The 25279-nt window shown below is 41.5% G+C and overlaps 1 protein-coding gene across 5 annotated transcripts in view; it reads right to left on the bottom strand.

The window, feature by feature from the left end:
• Window positions 1–25279, bottom strand: part of si:dkey-237h12.3 (teneurin-3) — a 259967-nt gene that overhangs the window by 107940 nt on the left and 126748 nt on the right. For all 5 annotated transcript variants that reach the window (XM_054791150.1, XM_054791153.1, XM_054791151.1 and 2 more), the window contains one exon: window positions 10030–10268. In XM_054791150.1, the coding sequence (XP_054647125.1) occupies window positions 10030–10268 (239 nt within the window). The remainder of the gene's footprint in view (window positions 1–10029; window positions 10269–25279) is intronic.

Here is a 25279-nt window from a genome sequence, read left to right as displayed (position 1 = left end):
ATGCCAGATTTTGTTGATTCCACCGGGAATGGACTTCAATCCCTGCCTTGACCATGAACAACTGCCAACAAGCTGTCCCCAAATTCCAATGGAGGCCGGACTTCGAAGGGGCACACCCTAGATTGTTCCGAAATGTATAAGGGGAATGCCAGTCTTCCTAAGTCTGCTCCATGGACACCATTAAGGTCTGGAGAAAGCATCCTATCGGGTCATTATGCTCTGTAACATCTAAACACGGATTCTCCAAGAATCCATTCAGGTAAACACATCATCCGAATATGTTCTTGTTTATAATAAGAGGGCAGAAGACGCTCTGCATGTAAACATAACCAATAGTTGTTACAAAACCAGAACCCTTCGGACACTTCTGCTCCACCTGGACGTGACTCACCACTTATTTCATCAACAAATGCCTTTGAGGTGAATATCCTTTCATTTCCATAAATTATTCTTGCAACCTTGACCGGCGTGATGAATATTTATGAGCCACTGCGAAAATCTCCTTTCTTGGGCTGGAGAAGCCGCTAAAGCTGACCTTTTATCTGTTATGTTAGAGCGCGCCCGCGGAACACCATCACTGACCATAAATTGGGGAAAGGTTGAATTTGTACCTTCATTACATGTTAGTTTAAGCTCAGATGGGGGAAAAAACCCTCAGGGCCGGCCTCAAAAGCTCATCTTCACAAGAAATTTGTTGCTGGTGTTAACTAGATAACAAATAGTTGGTTTAGTGCTGCTTCTTTGCAGAATACAGCGGCTAAGCAACCAAGAGGAAGAGAAAGTGTGAGGAGACTAATTAAACATTCAGATGTCACAGTTCTGCAGGCTGCCATCGCCATGATAATTGGTCATGATACCAGAATGAGAGATGTGGCCCATCTGGACTCGACTTGTGCCAACAGCGTCCATACTCATCCTTACAATTATGGACATTAGGATTGTTTTATACAGCAGACAGCTCAGCACAGTGACTTCCGAGAGGAACTCCTCCTAACTTGGAGATGGTCACATGCTTGAATCATAAGACACATGGGTCTATCACATACAGTAGAACCATGTCCCTGGGGGCGTACAAATTACTATTTGACCCATTTTTTTGCTAATACTACCACTAAAAATCTCACAGAATGAGGTCACACAAGATGTTAGTGTCTTTTATTCATAGACCAAAGTAATTTATGGGCCTACGTAACCAACGTCGTTAATATCCTATAGTCTGGTATACGGATTTATGTTCCAAAACATTCTTTGTTCTGTCAAGGTCGGACCCACTCGTGATTGGCACCGCTGAATTATCCCAACATCAACTGAAATCCTTCCAGCCAGGCCAATTTGTGGCAGGCGTGAAAAATGTCCACTCAGCTTGTTTGCCTTGTCTGAGTAACAAAACCGTCATTCATCCAGGCTTCACTCTGGATTCACCTCGGTTAGTGATGCAGACTAAATAAATTCAGAGTAGACTGTTTCTAATTTTAGCCCCAGTTGGCAGGTGAACGTCTCACAGTTGAAGGACACAGAAAGTAGTGGAGGACTGCCTCTGTTTAAGCAACACAAACGCAACACGCCAGGCCCATGCTGTTAGGTTTAAAGGGTGTAGCATCACAAATCAGTGTAAGGAACCAGTGACTTAAACAAAAAAGAGGAAGGCCACACAGTAAAAACCACAATGGAGGACATCTTTTGTCTTTCTTTATTCCTGTTGGGCTTCACGTTCGTCCTCCCTGCCTTCACTGCCTCTCCGGCTGGAGGCGGGGCAGCTGGGTGCTCCTGCTGCTGATTGGCTGTCTGGCTACTTAAAACCGATTGTTTACAGCTTGCCAGTTGCCAGTTCTTTCTTCCATGGTAATCGCTTGGTCTTCTTCCACTGTTTGGACTTTTATCTTAGTATGCTGAGGTGTTTCCCTGCCATCCAGCCTGACACTCAGCTTTTGTTGTTGCGCACCATCGCTTTTGGGTTCTGCTCTCTCCTTTGTTGGCTTAGTTGTACTTTGTGTGACGTCATTAAGGAAACTAGAACAGTTTTTCTGCCTCACGCTTCTGCATCTGGGGTCCACTTCCCTTTGTGGAAGTGACCATTCTCTGTATACCAATCAACACACTGAATTCTGTCTAGCTCCGCCCTTTAGGTACCCTAAACCAGTCCTTGTTACTTGCCTTTAAAAATTGAAATGCAAAGAACTACTTGGTGCAAACAACAAAAGACCACACAGGCTGCAATGTGTGTGTTAAAGTGAGTATAAAGGGACGCCCAAGCTGAATAAAATGTGCATAAGCATATTCATTTAATGATGCTAGCTCATAAATGGCAACAAGTAACAAAGTGTTATGCCAATAGAGATGCAGTTAACACTGTACAGATATGGCACATTTATGAGCTCCCTAGATAGGCGGCAGTCTCTCTCTACTCACCAATAAAATGCACCCCCTCCCATGGCCATATTTCACTGGTACATCATTGGTGCCCCCCTACAGTAGTGGAGGGTTAGAGACGGCAAGTGTAAGATTAAGAGCTCGGATGAATGGAAGAGGGATGACTGCTTTATTGTTGTGGTCAAGATTGTAACGGCGAGTGACCAGTCAGCTTTGACAGTCGCTGTAAAAAAAATAAAATAAAAAAAAAAAATCTATCTTCTAGGAAACTAGAGCGGTGCAGGAGGCTGAGATGAGAGTGCTTCCTGTTTGGATCCGTTTGAAGTCGTCTTGTGTTAGTTTAAACAGCTTGTCAACGTTCGACATGTGTGTGAACCACATCTGCACTCATGACTGGGTACAGTGAATCGACTGTGAATAAAGCTACCGTTTTTGGTAGCAATCATGTGGAAATTGATCAAAGTTTGTGTCAACAAGTGCAGCTGTCGCATCTTGAAGCAATGTAGGGACGACAATACAATGGAACCTTGTTTGTCGTACGCCCTGGTTTATGTTAAATTCGTTTTTTGACAAAAACTATTGCTAACAATATGTCTCGGTTTTCGTACACTGTCTCTGTTGTAGTACGACTAACAACAGTCAGTGGAGTGCCCAAACAAAGCATCCACCCGTTGGGCGACTCAGTCTCTGTGAAGAATAGATAGTGGTTCTTCCGGAGTTGGGATACTATCGACTAGTGGTGTCACAAGACACCCGACTCACGACCTGCACGGGATTGGCTGCACGAGACGGGACAATACGAGATGTTGACATTAATTTGAAGAAAAGTACAATGAAAAAATATGACTGGACAAATTGGACGGTTATTTAACTGAGCCACAAAACAATGCAAGTGTGTTTTGAAATGTTTGTTGTCCCCCAAACTGATCCTCAAATATATTTCTGTCGACATTTTAGAGGCTAAATAACCACTGTTATGATAATATACTGTATAACAACAATAATAATAAATAATAATACAGCTCACCGCTATTCTCTTATCTCCCCGCTTTTACCTATTTACGTCAGGGCTGTCCTTTGATATTTATAATTTCAAAAAGATGTATAAAATAAAAAAACAATTTGTACAAATACATAGATTATACATACATTGTTTTTATTAGTTATTAGCATTAACATTTTGACTTTTTGTAGTTACATTTAGCTTTTTTGCTCTATTTTCCACTTTTGCTGTGATTTTGGTTATTTCTGCAATGAGCCAAATTCCCCAAATGGTCCCTGTGCCACACTTTGGACACCCATGCATGTTTGCCCGGAAAGTGTAGTGCAGCAAGGCAACAGACAATTGTGTCCAAACTCTACCTTCTTAGCTCCCCGAGCACCGGAACACATTTACAGCAACACATGCCAGCAAAAGTCTTATTTTTGGCTTATATATTATGTCTACTACCATCCATCCATTTTCTATACCGCTTCATCCTCATTAGGGTCGCGGGGGCATGCTGGAGCCTATCCCAGCTGACTTCGGGCGACAGGCGGGGTACACCCTGGACTGGTCGCCAGCCAATCGCAGGGCACATTTAGACAAACAACCATTCACACTCACATTCATACCTATGGACAATTTAGAGTCTCCAATTAACCTAACATGCATGTTTTTGGGAATGTGTGAGGAAGCCGGAGTGCCCGGAGAAAACCCACGCGCACACGGGGAGAACATGCAAACTCCACACAGAAATGCCCAGGGGAGAATCGATCCACTAGACCACCGTGCGGCCCTATGTCTACTCCATTGGGTAATAATAGGAGTCCAAAGGCGACTATAGGGGTGTTATTTCATTTCTAGCGGGCTCTAATAATGTTAAAAACCGTATTTAGACGGTCGTGAAAAGGTTTTCTATACTCTAACAACGAAAGGGAAATCAACAAGGAATCCAAACTCTCAGGTTCATGGACAGGGAATATTTCCTGGAATGCTCATTGCTAGTTTGTGATAAGAACGGTGTATGGTCGAGTAGGAGATGTGTCTGTCTCTCAACAACATCTTTCCGGTGTGTCTGAACAGCGCCCAAGTGAAACAGATCTCGTTGAGTCATATCAAGACGTGTGCGTGCGCAATTTTCTATCAAAAAAAAGCGCACAGAGATCGTACATATATAGATTAAGAAAGACGCCAGGGCCCGGTCTCTGGAGGAAGGCTGTCTGTGGTGTTCTATTTCACAGAATGACACGTCTAAAGATTGTCTAATGCCACCGGGGGATAATGGAGTCATGTTTTCTCTCGCTAAGACCGAAAGGAAGGAGGCGCGTCTGTCACAGGGCGGCTGCTGTCGGTGCAGGCGGCTGACAGCTGGCGCCGCGTATCCCGCCACAACTAGCGCCATTCAGCATTCATGCCCGTCTACGCTTCATTTTCTCCGGATTCTTATCGTTTCTCCTATAAATACGCTAATTACAGCACGGTAATTATAATCTTAAGTCATTAACATTCTTTGCAGTGAGCGGGAAGACACTCGGGTTGTGAATGAAAGACCTTCCAGCTGACCTTTTCTGATAGGCTTTGCTTCCTCAGATCCCCCCTCCCCCTGCCAAAACAGGCATGGGGACAAGACCCTCTCAGGTGGCTCGGTGACAGTGACAAACTATCAAGAGGAGAACAGACGACTCGTTCATCTGGCAGCCAGGAAGCTGGCAAAGCTTGTCGTTGGAAGGACAACCGGAGGTGAGAGTTAGTTAAAGTTCACGCCAAGGGATGTATATTTAATTTTTACAATTATTTCTATCACACAGCAGTGGGCGATCCATGCACATGCAACATATGCATTCTAATGGCATAAATCCGGGGGCATTTTGGAGGTTAGTGCCTGTTTGCCAAATCCAACGATATTAAGAAACACGTTTCATTCATTGGCTATCACGTACAAGTAATTGCTGTAATCATACAGCAATTACGTATAAATTATGTGATTCAGTTCAATTTTGATGCCAATATTGATATATTTATCCACACTGTTTATGATTTATTTGTCTTAATGCCGCCACTTCTTCTAACTTATTTATTTATTCTATTTATTATTAACGATTATACTAATATCAATGATTAATAACAATTATTGCTATTTTATCTCATTATTATCCTTATTGTTCACCTTTGCACAAGTTGTATAGGTGTCATTTATTTAAACTCACATTTGTTTATTGATGTTTTTTTCAACACCTTCCAAAATGGAAATGACAAATTGTAAGCAAATAAATATTACATGTTGAAGATATGGAGTGAATAAATGAATATCAGTCATAGATATGGAGAAGCGGTAGGATTAAAATCAGCTCCACTGTCATATGTATAATCTTTTAAAAAATGGTCATAATAAAAAAACAGCCCCCTCACATTGACTTGCTGCATGTTATGGACTGGATTGAATAAGGAGCCATTTTCCCATAGGGGATAAAAAAGACTGCACACCAATAATACATAATACATATATTATCATTGTTAAAATAAGCGATACTGCCCGTGTAGCTCAGCGGGAGTTTGAATTGAGTGGGAGAGCGAGACAATAAAGATCACCTTACTAACGTTCATGGGCAATTTACAGTCTGCATGTTTGCACCGTGGGAGGAAGAACATGCAGACTCGGCACCGACAGGCCCGAGCCTTTTAATGGTAATTAAATGCTAAATGTGCTGCCGCATTTACAGCGTATAGAGCATTTCACCTCCCAGCTACTCAGAAAGTCATTTCACTGTGTTGTCTCATCAAGCGGTGATCGGGACATATGTTGGCAAGGATAAAAAAGAGAGAAAACTGCTCATTAACAGCAGCAGGAGCGATCGGTGGAAATGTATCCTGGCCCAAGGACTAAATGTGGAATCGAGCCTGCAACAATTCTTAATATAGAAAAAAATGGAAATAGAAAAGTAGTCGGCGTCATTAAACCTTTCTTAACTGTACATGCAAGGTTTTAGTCATCATGCAAGCATAAAAATAAGTCAATCACAGTTAATATGTAAGCGGTGAGTCCTGCTGCAGGTCCAATTTCATTTTTTAAAGAATTTGTAATCATCACACAAGCAAATGTGTATAATCTCTTCTCATGTACTTCCTTTCTTTTGTCACACAAAAGTTCCGGGAATGCTTAAAACTACCAAAGTACGGCAAAATACTGTAAGTATTACATGTTGTCATGCATGTACTTGTTACTACATGGTCACAGCATGGATAGAAAACCATAAAACCTTGTTGGAGGTATTTTAATTGCGGGCTTTCTGGGCGGAATAGGTGTGCCCTATTATGTGCATTGATGAGCTGTCTCTTTTTATCTGTTTTTATAGCTTTAGAATGCACAGAGTAGAGAAAGACGTGTGTTCATGTCTCACGTAAGGATTGTGGATGATGGACAAAATTCCACAACAAAAGTGCAGTTTTCTTTTAAGGTTTTTAATACTTTCAATATGCAGAAATATATATGTGTTTAAAATTTTCCGGATAAATACAGTAATAAGAAAGATACAAAGTTGGGTGGTGGGGTGGGGGTTAATGTCAAATTTGGCCCATAACCTAAAGTAGGCTTTGAGTTTTGGCCCCTGTGAGACTGAGTTTGACACACCAGATTAACCAAATTCCCAAAATGCTCGCTTTTCCCTTTGAACTCAAAAGTTCTTAATACTTCCACATTTATCAAACGATACAAACCTTTCCAATGTCAAACATCAATCCAATTACAAAATATTGCAACGTCAAAATACGTACATGTAAGTATAATTATATAGTTTTATATTTATATAGTTTTCCTTTAATTCTGTTGGATGATTTCTCAGTTTTACAAGCATAGTTCATTAGTTACTTCGACACACATTATTATTATTATTATTATTTCTGACAGTGGTTAACTTATTTTTACACTTTTAAGACAGTAAAAGTATGAGAGCAGGACTCAGGTCTGTGTGACTTGTTTGTCTGTCATTTATGAAAGGCTTTGTGTTTAAGTATCACCAGTGCTTTACTTATTTTTACACTCACATGGCCGTCAATAGTGTTCAAATGCTATTTAAAACATTGCTTATACAGTTGACAAACGCCATCACACATGTTGACAGTTCAAGGAAAACTGCACTTTTTTGGGATGTTGCCCGTCATCCACAATCCTTCTGTGAGACATGACCACACTCTTTCTCTTTTCTGTGCGTTCTAAAGAGCGAGAAACAGCTAAAAAACAGCTGGCATGTTGGAGCTAACAATGTATGTAACGGGACACATTTATTTTGACTATAAAGCCCTAAAAAAACCTCCAAAAAATGCCAACAATGTTCTATTTACATAACTGGCCTGTACAGCATATACAGTAAACCAAGCTACAGCAACATTGTTATTGTAGCAGATAACACAAATAACTACTTTTCTGGCGTAGTGACACAGCGCCTCACGCCACTACTGAGGGGTAACGGGCCCCCTACAAAACAATGTGATAGGACACCAATCTGTACTGACTAAGAAACAAAAACAAGCACATGAACAACTACGAATTGAAAACCAAATTATCTTTTAAGTATTAGCTCACATTCCATGTTTTTTTTTTTTATGCACGGCTAGATGGACTGTGTTGTGATATCATGTGCCATGTGCTCCATGTATCACAATCAATATCATGGTGTCTTGGCTCAGGTGGTAGAGTGGTCGCCTCCCACCCTGAAGGTTACGGATTCGACCGTCCGTCCTCCCGTGATCGTGTCGAAGTGTCCTTGGGCAAGAGACTGAACCCCCAGTTGCTCCTGATGCTGCGTCATCAGTAGATAAATGTGCTAGCATTGTCAAATTGCTTTGAGTGCCTCGGAGGTGGAAAAGTGCTATCTATACAAGTGAAAGACCATTTTTACCCATTTGCTGTAAAGTTACACTCTCTCTTCTTGCGGGCAGTAGCTCATCCTCCGTATATTCAAGCTCAAAAAGATAAGGTTCTGGATCCTCTTTTGTCCAAAAGTTGTGTGCAGCGGCTCTCACAAAGTCTGCCATGATTAGTAGGAGCAAGCAGACACGCACTTTCTATGCTGCTATTGTTGACAAAGTGCCGTTAGTTCCTACGGGCTACGTGAACTCAATGGGCCTCATTCACGAAACATTCTTACACACAAATGTGTTCTTAAAGCCTTCATACGAAGATTTTTGGCATTCACGAAACGTGTTCTTAACTCACAGTTCTTAGATCTAAGAACAAATTCCACAAACGCTCAGGAGGACTCTTACGCACAAGCAAAGCTTGCACTTTCAATGCGCAATCGCCCTCAGGATGGATTTTGCAACCTGATCCCAAAAAATATAGTGCAAATAAAATATCCCAACAATTATTTATCATCAAAACAACTAAAATATACTCCATCGATAAATATATATTCAAATCCCAATTCATCAAAAAAAAAAAAGGCTGGCTGGACGTGCGCTGCGCAGAGAGAGAATGGAAAGGGACCATTAGATTTATTTGCTGAAAGCCACGAATATTTGATGTCCCGCTTCAGGCTTCAGGCTTCCCTCTCTGTTCTTGCAGGTGTGCAGGATCATCAGAATAACATCGCAATGAAACGTGGTGTGTCTATTGCGCACGGAGCACCCCCAGATAACGACATGCGCCCCCAGCCACGTCTTGAGCCAGAGCACGGGGCTGCTGTATTAATTAGGCAGCGTCTAATCAAATGTAACCACAGAAAAAATAAATTGTCACACACAAACTATGTATTTTGACTTTATTTTTCCATCATGATTGTGTAAATATTTTCTAGAGTTTCCGAAATGGTTTGGTTTCTGATTGATGGCCCACCTCCCGTTTCCTCCAGATCCCTCCGGTGCAGTCTAATCTTTTTTGTTGAGTCTATTTTAAGTCAAACCACTTCTTTTTAACCTCTGCGGTGGCGCGTTTCTCAGTGGAAACGGCATTTATGTTTCCTGCAATGGTGCTCCATGCCGACTCTTTTTGGATGGCCTGATGACCGGTGGATACACGTGAAAATAAGGTGGTCTTGTGTTCGGTCACTCCTTGTAAAAGCATCTCTATTTCTGTAGAATGGAAGTTTTTCTTTCGTTTGTTGTCCAGCTGCTTCTCAGTCTTGCCCTTGCGCGTTGCCATCTCCGCCTCCAGCTGCCTGTTGCGCACGGCGCATTTTTTACCTTATATAGGAAATAATAGGCGGTGACCTATGCAAATTAGGGCTCACATGCACAGGCATCGCAGTTGACATTCATCAACCTAAGAACAACGGTGCGAACGATTATCCCTACTTAAGAACGTGTCGTGAATGTGGCGCAGTTTCCAACCCACGCCTTCTTAAGTACACTTCTTAAGAAGACTTTTAAGAAGATGTTCGTGAATTAGGCCCAATGTGCCCAGGAAAGAAGTTTCAAATGATGAAAATATGGCAAAATACTGTAAGTATTACATAGTATCATGAATGTACCTGTTACTGCATGGTCACAGCATGTATATAAAACCATAAAACCTGTCCCGTGACGTGCATTGTTAACGCCCTCATGCGAACTGTTTTTCTCTCTTTAGAATGCACAGAAAAGGGAAAGACATGTGTGCTCATGTATCACATAAGGATTTTGGATGATGGGCAAAGTTTCCCAAAAAAGTGCCGTTTTCCTTGAAGCGTCAAACGCCTCCTTACCTATGCAGTAGCAGAGAACGATGGACAGCACGACGGCGACGCCCACTGCGATCAGGGCTGTGCACTTCCAGGAGCAGTGCTTGGGCGACTTCTTAAACTTGAAAGCACCCCTGGATAGGCTGCTGCGGGGCAGGGGGCGCGCCGGGGTCGAGTAAACCGTCCCGGTCGCCATGGTGTATCCTGGGGCTGCCGCCCCAAAGAAGGGTGTGGATCCTGTGCCCGTCTTAAAAAGGAAGTGCCTGCCAAAAGAGGGAAGATGGGGGCTAAGAAAGTGCATAAAAAAGCTGCAAATGAGTGATGCTTTTAATAAGGAGATAATGTAAAACGCAAACAGCAAATGCACAAATACCGCCGCAGTCGGCGCGCCATAAGGAAAATTGAGCGTAATAACCGCCCTCATACACGCGGCAGGGTGGCGTGCACAAAAAAAATACATCATAAAAACAATCGACTCCCACTTGCTCACTTGACCTTTTACAACCAAGCCTTGGCTAATAGCCCATTATACCTGGGGTAATTAAGAGGCTTTAATCAAAGGCATTACGGAGTGATCGTCCTATTAACTTTTAAACCCCATGTGAAAAGCTCTTAAGTAAATGAATTAGGCCTTGTTGCCACTCTTGCCACGACTTACAGATTAATACCCCCGTGCCTTCCGGGCTCCGAGAGGACAGTTGGGGAAATTGGAGCCACTGACCATGCACTGTAAATGCTCCTCCAGCCTGGAAGGAAGTGTACTGTACACGCAGCAGTGGCTTCATTAAGGAGCACTTTTTACCAGCCTGCACGATCCCATACATCAGTGGGAATTCTGCCTGATTGGGTTCAGTTTGGATAATGTGCAGCTATTAAATTAACTTTATATGCTGGACGGAACTGGACGGAATTACCCTGAGAGGAGCTTTCAATTATTTTGGCAGCTCCTGGTACCACTCCTGCTTCGTATACTAAAAAGTCAGGGATTGCAAGACGATTTACTCTAATACAAACACTGGAATATAACAGGGATAGCATATACAGTATGTATGTACCAGTAAGCCAATATTAATATTAAATAAAAACAAACAGTATTTCACAAAAGGTATTTCAGCAAGCGTTTTTATGGTAGTATATTTTCTTAAGCAACAATAATATACAACATAAACTTGGATATACTTTAGAGTAGTCATTGTACGGCTTTCATAGTAGTATAGGTTCACTACTGTATATGATTTAAAAAGAATATGATATGAAATATGTTGCAAGACAGGAAAATAACTACAATCACACCTCGGTTTTCTTACGCCTCAAACGTCCCGGACCAGTCTTGGTCCCTTGTTCATTTCAAAGTGTCCCGGCACCATTTCAACTTGTCCATTTCTGTAATCAAGTTCAAGGATTATGTTCATGGTGATCTTGATGCCTGTTTGTCCTGACAAATGGTGATAGAGGGGAATGTAAAGGTTTGTGGGCAGTGATTCGTTCTGGGGCAAAGGCAGAGTGGGTTGTGAGCAATGTTTCGGCTCACATTATCACCGCCCAGAGGATTATTGTGTCTCTGTAAGAACGGTGTTGGCCATCTTCAGTCCTTTTCTTCGACCACCCGCCGAAGATCAGGACTATGTCATCTGGCGAGACTCATTGTGATGAGGGGCTTCCTTTGCGGAGGCGAGTTGGTGACTTGGCTCGTCACATGTAGGAGGATGGTGCTTCTTCCTCCTGAATGCCAGCTTCCTGAATGGACATCATTTCTGCTCGAACTGGCTCCTTTCCTCGAATGTAGCCCTCGTGAATAGCTTGTTTCAGCCGGAGTGGTCTCAATAAATTGCCCTTTAGAGGTGAAGTAATTGTCACAGTAGTGATATGTAAAAAACAGCAAGCAGTTCTTCGTTGCATGAGCAGTGTATATAAACTACTAGATTTATTTTCAAGTTTATTTTAATTTGTCACATTTACCTCCCCCCCTTTTTCCACCCCATTAAGGTGGACAACATTATCCTAATCTTTGGACGTGCATTTAAACATAAATTAAATTACTCTGTCAACTATACTGTGGCCATGTTTAAATAGTGAAAATAGCGTTAATTCTGTAATTTTGTTCAGTAAATCTTGAATTACTCATTTCAACTCATTCCAACTCCCACAGGGCGCTGAAATTACTTTGGTTCATCCCGTAACACGTTGGCCCTCTCACTCAGACAATTTTGTCCAGGTAGAGATGAAAACTACTTCCAGGGCATCCCCACCAACGTCCTCACGGGAGAACAACAAGCGTTCCAACAGGGAACTGTTAACTATATTTACTTACTGTACAACTACTACAAGAGTATGATAACTGTCTCTGAATGGCGTTTCTTCTACCAAAATGGCTGAATCAGTCAATTATTATTAACATGTACCTTTCCCCATGCACCGTTTTTTATCATATTTACATTGTCTAATCATATTGACATTGTATACCAAGAGATGTTTGAATGGTCCCCATGGCACCAATTTGTGGCCAACTAGCATAGTTGTTGACCTAAACTGGTTGACCTTTTTGATCAACTCCTCCCCCGGCCCCTCTAGGAGCCGGCCAAGGGTTGAGTGGACAGTTCTGTCGAATGTGTGTCCAGGCTGTTGGCATCCCCAACAGCCTCGTAGAGAGGCCTGCGACTGGAACCTCTTTGATTTGCCGCTTTGTTTCATTTGAGGTGGTCTCCTTATTTCAGGAGCTTGATTTGCTTTTTGTTGCAGGACGTATACATTGATAATAGGTGTTTGGACTGGGGTTGCTGGTCTGTAACCAAATGGTGAAGCTGGAGGTGAAATGACTAATGCTTCCACACTCGGCTTAACATTCAAAACGGAAGCTTGACCTTTATTTCTGTTTTTATGAGCTCTGTTTTCCCATTTAGCTTTAGAAATTTCACCACTCTTACTTTTCCTAAACATTTGCTTTATGATTTCTAATTCATTGTCTCTTGAGATTGTCTTGAGATTTATAATCCCTAATTTCCATAACCTCACACAAACTCACATGAAATGTGTTTTTTTTTTTAGATATTTTGTCTATATCATCTCTTTGTGCTGGGTATTTTAACCCTAAAATGATCACTGGCGTAATACCCATTTCCAGTGACTCAAATTGCTTTACTTTTAGTTTATAAACTCCTGAAACAACTTTCTTCCTTTCTCTCCTTTTTTTTCCTCTTCCCTAAACACGATACCACGCACGATGCCTGCAGTATATCTGTATGTGACAAACTGTGCAAGAAAAAATAGAACTCTTTCTTTAACAGAGAACAGTTCAGTCCACATCCGGTCAGTGGCCCAACCACACAGCTTAACAAGATTCAATAAGTTTAAAAATAATACAAAACAAAGTCTAATAAGACTTATCGCACAGCAAATTGCACACGATTTTCTTCTCCATTCAACTATTGCAGTTCTGTCCTTTCCAACTCATTCATAACCCCCCTACAGAGCAAACGACATTATGACACACTTTAAACTGCTCTGCCACCACACCCAAGATATCGATTCTATAGGCTCACTTCAGCGCAGCCCACAACAAATTAACATGAGCACAAATAACACAATTAGGCAAGATACGCTACACTCAATAACAGCCACATGCAATAACTCCAGTGAAAAACACACAAATGACACACAAGTTGCTTGATCTTCAGTTATGTTTAAAAATGGACTTTTTTGTTTTGTTTTCCAGAAGGGATCATTCAAACAAAAGGATTATTGATGAGCAATTTTGACAATACACTTTTAATCGCACTTTTGACTTGCGCGCTTGGCAATGTTCAGCTATTTACACTGGTGTATTCTACCTCAGTGTGACTAACGTAGATTATCCTCACCTGACCTCCACATATAAACACACTCATTCAAGAGTGCATGAAAAAACAGCCGGGAGATTTACAGACAAGATGAGACAGACGAACAATACGCCAGCGCTGAGACACACACGCATCCAACAAAGTATAACAAACAATTTTAGTGCACATCAAATCAGTCATACAATTTGAGCAATCCGATTGATTGATTGTTTCACGCCCTACTCGCCTCCATTTTTCTAGTTAAGGTATGCATGAACATATTCATAAATTACCTGGTCCGCCACGACTGCAAGACTGTTTTAGAGTTGCATCACAAAGCAAACACAAAGAATTGCTTTATTGTACTTTTAGCATGTGTGATTTGAGTATGCTTCTCTTCTCTAGACGTGAATTACTTCACGTGTGTTATTCGTAGGCGCAGCCTTTTGCTCTATAGTTTGTCACCTCCTTTGCGTGTTCGGAGGTCGTAACTACGCAGACTTGGCGCGCTACTAACAAACTCTGCGTTATACAGTAGTACCTCGCATAACATAAACCTCCTTTTACGTAAATTCCACTGAACGTAAAGTTTTTGCATCGTATTGCGGAAGAAATTCCATATAACGTAAAGCGTCAAGCCGGTGCAAGTTTTTTTTTTTCAATAAACTTTATTTATGCCTCAAGTTGGTGCAAGTTTAGACTAACACTTGGTGATGCCTTCTGACGCTTCACGCTCTCATTGGCTGATTTTCGGGGCACCGCCTCCGCTCTCATCTCATTGGCTGATTTATACAGCACGTTTGTGTGAGAGACAGCCTTCTCCCTTCAACCTCCTTCCTCTTCGTAGTCCCCCCTAAACTAACTTAAACAATTAAGTTAAGTTACAAATTAAAATGTTGCACACAGCATTATCGTGTAGTGCGTGTGCGTTTGTCTGTGAGACCAGCTGACTCTTAGACTCTTTAAGGCTAGTCCTCCTTCTCCTTCCTGCCTCCACTTGCACTCCTGACCAAGACATCTCGTGAACGGTAGGATTGTTTTTTGTTTTTCAGTTTTACTCATTTACAGTAATCTTATTTATTACTTTATTTTATATCGGAATGTTACTCTACTATGTTTATGCTAACGTTTTTTTTTATATTGTCCCACCATATTTGGTGGACTTTGAATATTTTGAAGTGCCAAAGGGGTGAGTTTGGGAAGATCTTGGAACGGATTAGGCTATTTACATGTATTTTACGCTTCGTATAACATAAAAACCATATAACATAAAGGTTCTCGGAACGGATTATTTACATTGTAGGGGCGTCTACTGTATATGGGACCATACTCTACCCTTTGCAGTCGGCTTTATATTTAGCCTTTACCCTTTCCCCCATGAATCAACTCCCGGACTAAGAGTTGCTACAGCATAGATTGACAAACTCTCACACACACAAAGTTCTTTTTTTTTCTACTTGAGACTTGTGTCAGCCAATCACACTGTAATCACAGAAAGACTCAAGTCACTTTTAGTAAAGCACACAACAAGTTTTCCCACTCTAACATGAGGGCCAGTCTGCATTTGTGCTATTAATGCACTAACAATAGGCTCTTTTATTTGAAGAAATGTAAACATTAATACTCATTAATTACCCCCATTACTGCACCACACTGTCAAATCAAAATGGTAAGAAATCTTAGCAGTTTTACCGCCGTCGGTTTTCAATATGGTGCGGGCCAGTAGCCACAAGAATCAACGTCTTCCCTTCCAATCCTGTTCGTGATGCCAAATGTTGTGGAATATTGAGAAGCACGACAAGAAACATCTACAGTTGAGGGTAGAATACATAGACCCCTTGAACAGTAACAGTGATGTGGATTGTCAGAACGCTTTCCTGATTTGGAATTTTTGACATTTTGGAACTGGATAACATCTGGAGAACATCTTGTGTAAGTCAGGTCACGTTGACCTCCCGAAGTCCCAAAGCCCTCATGAGTTCAATTGGCATTCACAAAAGAAAATGTCATCTGGAGTTTACAGGAACAGTCATTTTAAAATAGGCGCAAAGTACAAAAATGGCGTCCCCACCCCTCTTCCTTCTCCGCTCCTCACCTTCTTCGCCAACAAGAATCTTCAGTAAAGGTAAAAGTGATGTTTAAAGTTCATCTGTCATTCATATATATTTGGATTTTATTTGTTATTATTGATCTATGATTATATTATATGTGTTATTTATTCATAAATGTTTTTAGAAATGTATCATGCTTTCATATTGTTATTTCATATCTCATATTTACTGCATGTAAAACTATAATTTATAATTGCTCACTATAAGATGTATTTTTAATTTTAATTTGTGTTTTTAATGTAATATTTTTGGGTGTCCAGAACAGATTAATTGGATTTACATAATGTCTTACGGTAAAAATTGCTTTGGTTTTCAAACATTTTTGTTTAATAATAATAATAACAATAATAATAATAATGGCTTACTTTCCTGTCGCAATATAACACTGTGATATAAATATAATACGAATATGTGTAATAAATGATGAGTAGACTGATTTTGACCTGTGACATGATTTCCATTAACCGCATTGCTTGTTTTAGTTGCTGTGGAATACAAAAGTAATAGTGGAGTTGTATTGATTTCCTTTGGTGGGTATCATTTAAAATCAGTAAGGCTTGTACTGGAAATGACTAAAAGCTGAAATAATGAAAACATTAAAAAATAATATTGGCTTGCTCTATTAGCTGGACAGGGCAAAAAAAATTCAATGAAATGAAATAAATTGGAAACAATAAAAATAATTAAAATAAAGCTGCATCGGCTAGAGTATCTGTTGTCTGCCAAAAAATCCTGAAGGAGAATGTCAGGCCATCTGTTTGTGACCTCAAACTGAAAGCAGCTTGGGTTCTGCAGCAGGACAATGATCCAAAACACACCAGCAAGTCCACCTCTGAATGGCTGAAGAAAAACAAAATGAAGACTTTGGAGTGGCCTAGTCAAAGTCCTGACCTGAATCCTATTGAGATGCTGTGGCATGACCTTAAAAAGGTGCTTCATGCTGGAAAACCCTCCAATGTGGCTGAATTACAACAATTCTGCAAAGATGAGTGGGCCAAAATCCCCCCACAGCGCTGTAAGAGACTCATTGCAAGTTATCACAAACGCTTGATTGCAGTTGTTGCTGCTAAGGGGGGCCCAACCAGTTATTAGGTTTAGGGGGCAATCACTTTTTCACACAGGGCCATGTAGCTTTGGGTTAGTTTAATTTAAAACTGCATTTTGTGTTCAGTTGTGTTGTCATTGACTAAAAATGTCAGTTTGTTTGACGATCTGAAACATCTAAGCGTGACAAACATGCACAAAAATAAGAAATCAGGAAGGGGGGGAAACACTCTTGCACACCGCTGTACATGTGCAACACCTGCAAAAAGGTTTCACACATAAAAATAACCTACGCCTTCACACTCAAACACAATCACACCGGAGGTGAAAGTTGATCTATAAAAAAACTGTTGTTCCATTTAACAATCTTAACAACTTCTCGAGAGGTTAGCAGGAATGCCTGCCTGCTTCGATGTGCACTTTGTGCAAACTTTCTCCAAGAATAAGTCGACGTTGATGCAGAAAAAAATATTCAAATTAAATATGGTCAGGATTGCGTTTGACAAAAAAAAAAGCTGTCCTACTTCCTGTCTGGGACTGTGTTTTTTTCACTTTTGGGTTTTTGCTTTATGTTGTCTTATAGAAGCCCGCCGGAAGGAGGAGGAAGAGGAGGAGGAGGAGGAAGAGGAGGTGGTTTCCTTGGTAACTTCTAATTTCTATCCACCAACAAACTGATAAAGCGCTATTTGCTCATCAATTATTTGTGCAGCAGCTGTGAAGTCTCGCTGTAAGTTTTCTAAAGGCTTTTTTTTCCCCCATTTTAATCCGACAAGAATCTGCACTCAAGAAGCTTTAGAGCGGCTAATTAGGTGCGTAATCTAAATCCCGGCTGCTAAGGACTAAAAATCCACATGGTGACACTTTCAAACACACAAGGTGGAAGCTTTTTGGGCTGTTTAAGACTTTTATCTGCTATAATTGTCTTTTTTATTGAGAAAGTAGGGCACATACTAAACCTTAAAGCATCCTGCGCGCCATATTTGGGAGAGGAGCCCCCCCCGTTGTTACCTCGTGTGATCAATGCTCCACGGAGAGAACAAATGTCACATTTTTCGACCGTCTGGCAAGCTGTCGAGCACAGACGGGGATTCCATTTAAAGGTTAGCACGTGTCACTCTCGGAATGACAATGCTCCTGATGGGAAGGAAGCGGTGGGTGTCGTCTGCAACCCGGAGAGGCTGAGACGTCCCCAAGTCTGGACGGCTTTGAACTGGGGTCGCAACGTGCACAATGTGGGAGTCGCACACAAAAAGGGTTGCTGTGTGGGCAGGGAAGTGTAAGTGAATGCACTCATTTGTGTGCTGTACTACAGAAAATAACCTTGGGTGCACTTTACAGCTGTTGCAGTGGTATGGATGCACTATCTACTTAAATGAGTCAACACACAGCCTGTATTGCCTAAATAGCCGGCAGTTTTCATCATCAGGTGATGACATGCAGACTGCTGGTGCCAGCAACTCATACAATGATTTGTACAGATAAATATGACCAGGTTCTCTTGTTTATCGTTAATTGGTTCCAGACCTAACAATGATACGTTTTCTGTTAAGTATTTATGAATGGAATACTTTCAACGCTAAGAGCATAGAAAACCTGTTTTAACATTATTAGAGCACTCGGGACATGAAACAACACCCCGATAGTCACTTTTACACTCATATTACCCACTATAGTAGAGATAAAAGAAAATAAGACATAAATAAGACTCATGCTTGTGTGTGCTGCTGTAAATGTGTTCCGGTGGTGCGAACAGGAAGAGACGCGGGGGGTTCAGCGTTGAGTTTTAGCTCTGCGTGGGTTATGGCTGCAACAGCAGCTCGTGTTAGGGATTATTGTGCCTGTTGTGAGATGATTCAAATCTACAATTAAAGCCGACGATCAAGTCTGGTGCTTGTGCGTCTTGCCCAACAATACAGTACCATTGCTGAGACCGAGTGACCAGTGCAGAATACTACATATCGCAACGTCTTTGAATGCGTCTTCTGACTGCCTAATCTTTGTATTTTGGTTCCTTCAGCCATTTTTATGATTGACAATGCTTAATTTATGCAAAAAAATACATTAAAGTTTGCTTTTTTTTTTTTTTTACTAATAATAGGACCTCTTCAACCACAAAACAGCAGGAAATATTTGAGAAATTGGAAAAAAATAAAACAATCAAGCTGCTCTACCTAGCGGGAGAGGTTGGTAAGTACTGTTACTTTTATCTTTTAAATCACTTTGACACAAAAATATTACAAATCCAATCCAAAATCCAATTGTGTCCCATGATGACTGTGGTTGTATACATGTCAGAATGCTTCATATAAAAGTGCGACCTGTGTTCTGCACATAAATAAAGCAACGCGTCTTTAACATTTCATGAAGAAAACGCCAAACAAGAATCCATAGTTTCCAGAATCAATTCAAACTTGTCTGACAGTGTCAATCCAAACAGAGCCTTGTTATTTGTGTATCTTCCTGTGCTATGACTACGGCTACAGACAGCAAGACACGGCGGGCTGCTAAATGTAGCGCTACAAATGGGATTGTGTGCTCCAGCATCGCATTCCTGCACTTCCCAGCCTTCAAAGTGATTCTGCTCTTTTTAGGGGTGGGAGTGTTTTTTTTTTTCTAACAAAAAGTAAAGTGAAAATGAAATGCTGTCGGACACGATGAACAAACAGCAGTCGAGTGTAAACGTCCGTAGACGCCGCAAGACCGCCTGTAATTGATTAGCGCCAGTGTGGTGCTACACGGCACATTACTATGCTAATCCCCGCCGGTGGAGGAGGCACACAGACAGGCGCAAAAGTGAAAGAGAGCCAATGAATGGCGCCGCGTCCACCGGCTCGCTTTGCACGCTTGTCCGTCCCATTGAGGCGGCAGCGGTGGCGTGCGCGTCGGCCTCTCCTCTTGCGATGTCGCTTGACATCAGGCTGACATTTGGAAATATCCTCGCAGAGGACAAAAGGGAGAACAGAGAGAGTGTGGATTTGTACGCCGCTAAGCTCCACAGGTAGAGCGCTAGTGTCAATGCTAGCCTGGGGAAGTCCAAATGTGTAAGCTGCCTCTCTTAGCTAGCCTTAGCTAGCATTAGAATTCTTACTATTTCCACATTTCTAATTTAGGACAATTGTTTCACATTCCAAAAATTCCTGCATGGTTTTCCCAAAATTAAACATTTCTTGGCCCACAAAATCCATTAAAAAATGAATAGATTTTTCTTTTCCTAGTTCCACATTTCCGCCATCAAAACATTGAGCTCATTCAGGGCATTCTGGACATGCAAGCCAAGAAGTTACCACATTCCCAATATCTGCACCCCCCCCCCCCCCCCCCCCAAAAAAAAAAAAAAAAAAAAAAAATCCACATTTTCCACATTTTCCATAACATAAATTCCATAAGTTCCCTGTTTCCTTACATCATTTTAGCTCAGGATCTGCTTTTCAGCATCCATCCATCCATTTTCTATACCGCTTCTCCTCTTTAGAGTCGCAGGGGCATGCTGGAGCCTATCCCAGCTGACTTCGGGCGACAGGCGGGGTGCACCCTGGACTGGTGGCCAGCCAATGGCAGGGCACATATAGACAAACAACCATTCACACTCACATTCATACCTACGGACAATTCCAGCATTCACATGCAATTTCTTCAGTGCATTCTCAAGTTAGAATGCAATTCATCAACTCTGCTTTCAAAATAAATGCACTGCTTTTCTTTTGCCATGATAACTCAGTCTTAATTCAGTTTGCTTTAATTGGATTCTGATTCTTTGGGGTGAAAGTGAACCCAAACCAGATCACACCAGCCTGAGGCCTTATTGAACCACAGTGAACTCCCCCAGGGTCGTGGGCTTGTCCTGACCTCTGTTTGACCCCACGACTCAGCAGCCGGAAGCGCTGGCGCACGTCTAAAGACACAAACTAGAAAGTTAAGCAGAAAAAGTCCCAAACACTCGAACTTCTTCCTGAAGGTGCCTTCTGGCTCACGTTAAGTTCACTGGCAGTGCACTGCTATGCACTTTATAGGCATGACACCACCGGATTAGCCCAGTGCAGCTTTACTTAATAAAATAAAGGCTCATCTCTGGGTTGTAATGTCCTGTGATGGATGTCAGCGATACATCGGCTGCACTCCTGACTGCCGGGAAGTAGGAAATATATTTTATAGGCGATTACGCTGAAAACAAATCTAATCTTTCCACTCGTCATCACATTTCTGGTTGTGGTAAACACCAATAGTGTCAGAAATAATACAGATAAATGTCTTTTTTGTAGCATTTCATATGCCACTGTTGTTGTTTCATGGCAACCTTTTTGAAGTCTGGATAACACAAATCTGATGTACTTTCCTACTTTTTGAAAAGGAGGATGGAAATTCTACATTTACAGGTTTTACAAGTCAAATGCCTCAAAAGTGGTACAATTTTCAGTTCAGGTGGAATTTTCTGGGGGAAAAAATGCCCCATCACATGTGGCATCAGCAAATATTGTGTTACTTCTATAAGTTCAACTTCCACAAGTGTGTTTTGCAAAGAGGCGCGTTATTTCATGTCTAGAGGGCTCCAATAATGTTAAAACCTGTATTTAGAAGGTCGGAAACAGGTTTTACTCTTACTATGAAAATATTCCATGTATAAATAAGGAATCCTACTTTGCGGAAATTCACTTATCACGGTCGTGTCTGGAACCAATTAAGCACAGTAAATGAGGGATTACTGTGCATGTATATGCAGTATAATAACTTTCTCTGTGAATCAGGCAGCAACACACACGCAGCCTCTGAAGAGAATCCTTCAGGGTATGGTGTTCACATCCACATGACCCTTTGACAAGGTGCTAACACACCAAACCTCATGTTGTCCCTCGCCTGCTCAAAATAAACCAGCGTTTTTTTTTTTGTTTTTTTTTTGTTTTCAGTGCAAAGGCAGTCCATGCTTCTGGCAGCGCAGCAGTTGCAAAAGAAAAAGAAAGTGGAATCACAGGAGGAATGTGCGTTTGGCACCGTAAGATGCAGTCAAAATAACTTCAAAGCATCTTGAGGAGCACCACCCTGTCGACACCGGCGACCACGTTGGCGGCGGACCAACTCGCAAGCCTCACTTCTCTTCCAAAAGGCTACTTTGGCTCCCGCTCACATGACCTGCCGGTCCTGCTGGAACGCTGTAAAGCTCAGGACGACTGACTCATGAATGACACGGCCTTCCCACAAAGCCTTCCTTCCGACGCTTGGCTCTTGGCGGCTATTTTGAGGGAAGAATTCCGCCAGGACGGGACGTAAATTCCAAGCATTGAATGCAATGAGCATCGACGGAGCGGCTCTGTGTGGCTGAAAATGCCTTCAAATGTCATCATGACTATTCAAGCCGAAGCAAAGACAAGCACAGTCAATGTCAAGAGAAGCTGCAGTCTACCTGTGCTCTTTGCGCTACATGACCATTGACTATGTATAGAAATGATAATGGTGTGCAATTAATGGTGGTTAACTTCTTTTTACACTTGTGTGGCAATTAAACATGCTAGTGCTATGCTGTGCTAGATTTGTGAGGGGCAACTCACATAACCTTTGCGTTTAGTCAAGAAAATGTACGTTTATGTTTTAATATTGAAACGAATGAACTTTTTCCATACTTGCATTAAGAAGGTTACAATTAGGGTGACCATATTTTGATGATCAAAACCAGGGCATTTTTTTAAAAGACAACCCCTTCAGTACCGGCCTCTGTGAGATGATTTTGACAGATTTTCAAGGCACGCAGAATATTGTGTTCTACGGCTATATAAACACGGAACCTACCAAAAGAGAGATGAAGACTCTCATCTTTTATCAGGAAAAAAAATTGGTTTCTACCTTTTTCTGTTCTTTAGTAATCGGCAGTAAACAAAGGTAAGTTTCAGGAAAATATCAGTTCCCAACAAAAAAAGGGAGAAAAACTTTTTTGTGAAAAGATACATTTCAAGCATAACTGTCACTTGGGCACAAATATTTTAGATCTAAACAACTGCACCACAACATAAACAGCACAAAAAAGGCTTGTTTTCTATCAAAATAACAATTTATTTACAAAAATAACCCCATGAACTATTTACAATTTTCACATTTGGAATGAAATTGTTTGTGTGCACGCGTGCGTATGTTAAAATTTCCCAACAATGCGTAACCTTCTGCATGCTACGCTCCTCCACGCGCTCTCACTTCCTCCTTGCTGTCGAACATGTTAATACATGCAAAAGAGCCATGCCGAGCTCTTGTCAAATGCAACTTTGCCACCTTGTGGCCGTTTTTATGGCTTAAAACTGCATGAAAAGTTACCTCTTTTATTGTGCAATTGTGTCATCACCACTTTTTGCCTCTTGCCCAAAAAAACGTAAAATATGTATAAATATGTCTTTGGCGCGAGCGTTTGGGTTTAAAAAAAAACGTATAACTACGTCTTTGGTATTGAATGATTTCATTACTGAATTTATATTATATTATAGACGGTGGCCGAGTGGTTAGCATGTTGGCCACACAGTCAGGAGAACTGGAAGATATGGGTTTGAATGTTTGCATGTTCTCCCCGTGCGTGCGTGACTTTTCTCCGGATACTCCGTTTTCCTCCCGAATTCCAAAAACATGCATGTTTGTGTAACTGGGGACTCTACAACTAAATTGTCCATAGGTTTGAATGTGAGTGTGAATGGTTGTTTGTCTACATGAGACCTGTGAATGGCTGACAACCAGTCCGGGGCGTCCCCTGCCTCTTTTCTGGGGTCAGCTGGGATAGGCTCCAGCATAGTGAGGACAAGTGCCACAGAAAATGAATGAATGAATGAATGAATATATGTTTTACACTACAGCCTATTACATGATGAAATTTGCAATTTATTAGGTTATAATATTCATGTGAACATGAAATGTACCGTTGCGCTACTACTGCTGAAAAAAAAAAGAAAACCAGGACATTTTCATCACTTTTTAAAGTCTAACAACAACAAAAAAAAACAGGACGGCCATGACCGGGTGTGAAAAGAGTTTGTTTAACGATGAATAGTCTGCTTTTCAAATGCAGATGAGAGCAACATGTTGGTGTAAGAACAACAACTATGTGCTCTATATCTATTCTACTCTTCTATTAGCCTCCTGACGCAACACCCTTCGCAAACATGGCTGACACGCTGCACTGCGACGCCCTGTTTTGCCATAAAATATAACATCTCTAAAAATGTGCACAAGCATTGCATCCTACGACATATCATGCACAAGCAACTTCTGAAGATGATCTATGTGCTTGCTTGTCAAACTGAAAGGTCAATTACGGTCAGCGTGAAGCCAATTAAGATCTGTTTTTCCTCGCTAAGCACAAACCGGGACGTTAGCACTTGTACGGTGAACTGGCAAACACAGAAAGAAAGAAACAGCTTTTCTTATGTGGGCAAATATTTCCATGACGGATTTGATGGCTTGTCTTGTTTGTTTAAGATGGTCCTAAATGCAAAATGGATTTGTTGCGTACTGGAAACACAACGAGGCAGACTTCCAGCGAGCTGGCTTCTATCATCCATCTCAGAGAGGACCCAAAGAGATTAAAGAAGATGACTCCACTGGGTTGGGCCAAAGGCTGCAGGTAGGTCATCACCTTTTATTTAGTAGTTAGTGTGGGGGACAGATAACAAGACCAGATAAGTGGATCAGAGCCGGCCTGCAGGTGGAATGAAAAACGACAGGTTGAGAGAAGCATAGCGAGGCGCTGGGTCATAAAAAGTCCTTCAAACACAATCATGAGCGTCCTGAGGTTTGCTTCTGAATCTCTCGGGGATCACAGGGGTTGGTTCCGCTTGGAATTAAAGAGATTTAAAGCAAGCTGACTGCTGGGGATTAAAGGTGCACTCACACGCGGCAATTCATACTTGACACCGAAAGTCACTGATCCGAGCTCTGGTGGTAGGGGTGGGCCTGGGCGTGGCATGATCGCTCACCACGCATGCATGTGTACTACTTGGACGCATCATTGCATCAAAGCAATCAGTCATTACACAGCGACCATAAATACATGAATTAATCATCAGTTAATAAATAAAAACAAACTTGCCCACCTCAAACACATCCACCTGACCCAGTTTTCCCATATGGGAAAAAAAATACACATCAAGACGCAGAGCCTTCCTCCCGACAGAGACGTCAACAATGTGAATGCATGCAAATGGAACAGCGCAAAATGGTGTACATTCACAGAAAGTCATTGCAAAAGAAATGCTGCTGTTTAACTCATTCAGTCCCAGCCATTTTCCAAAAGACAACCCCTTCAGTAGCGTCCATTTTAGACGATTTTCACTGTTTTTC

The sequence above is a fragment of the Dunckerocampus dactyliophorus genome, chromosome 11, assembly GCF_027744805.1.
Source record: "Dunckerocampus dactyliophorus isolate RoL2022-P2 chromosome 11, RoL_Ddac_1.1, whole genome shotgun sequence".
In the NCBI taxonomy this organism is placed as follows: Eukaryota; Metazoa; Chordata; class Actinopteri; order Syngnathiformes; family Syngnathidae; genus Dunckerocampus; species Dunckerocampus dactyliophorus.
This window is presented reverse-complemented; position numbering and strand designations above follow the sequence as displayed.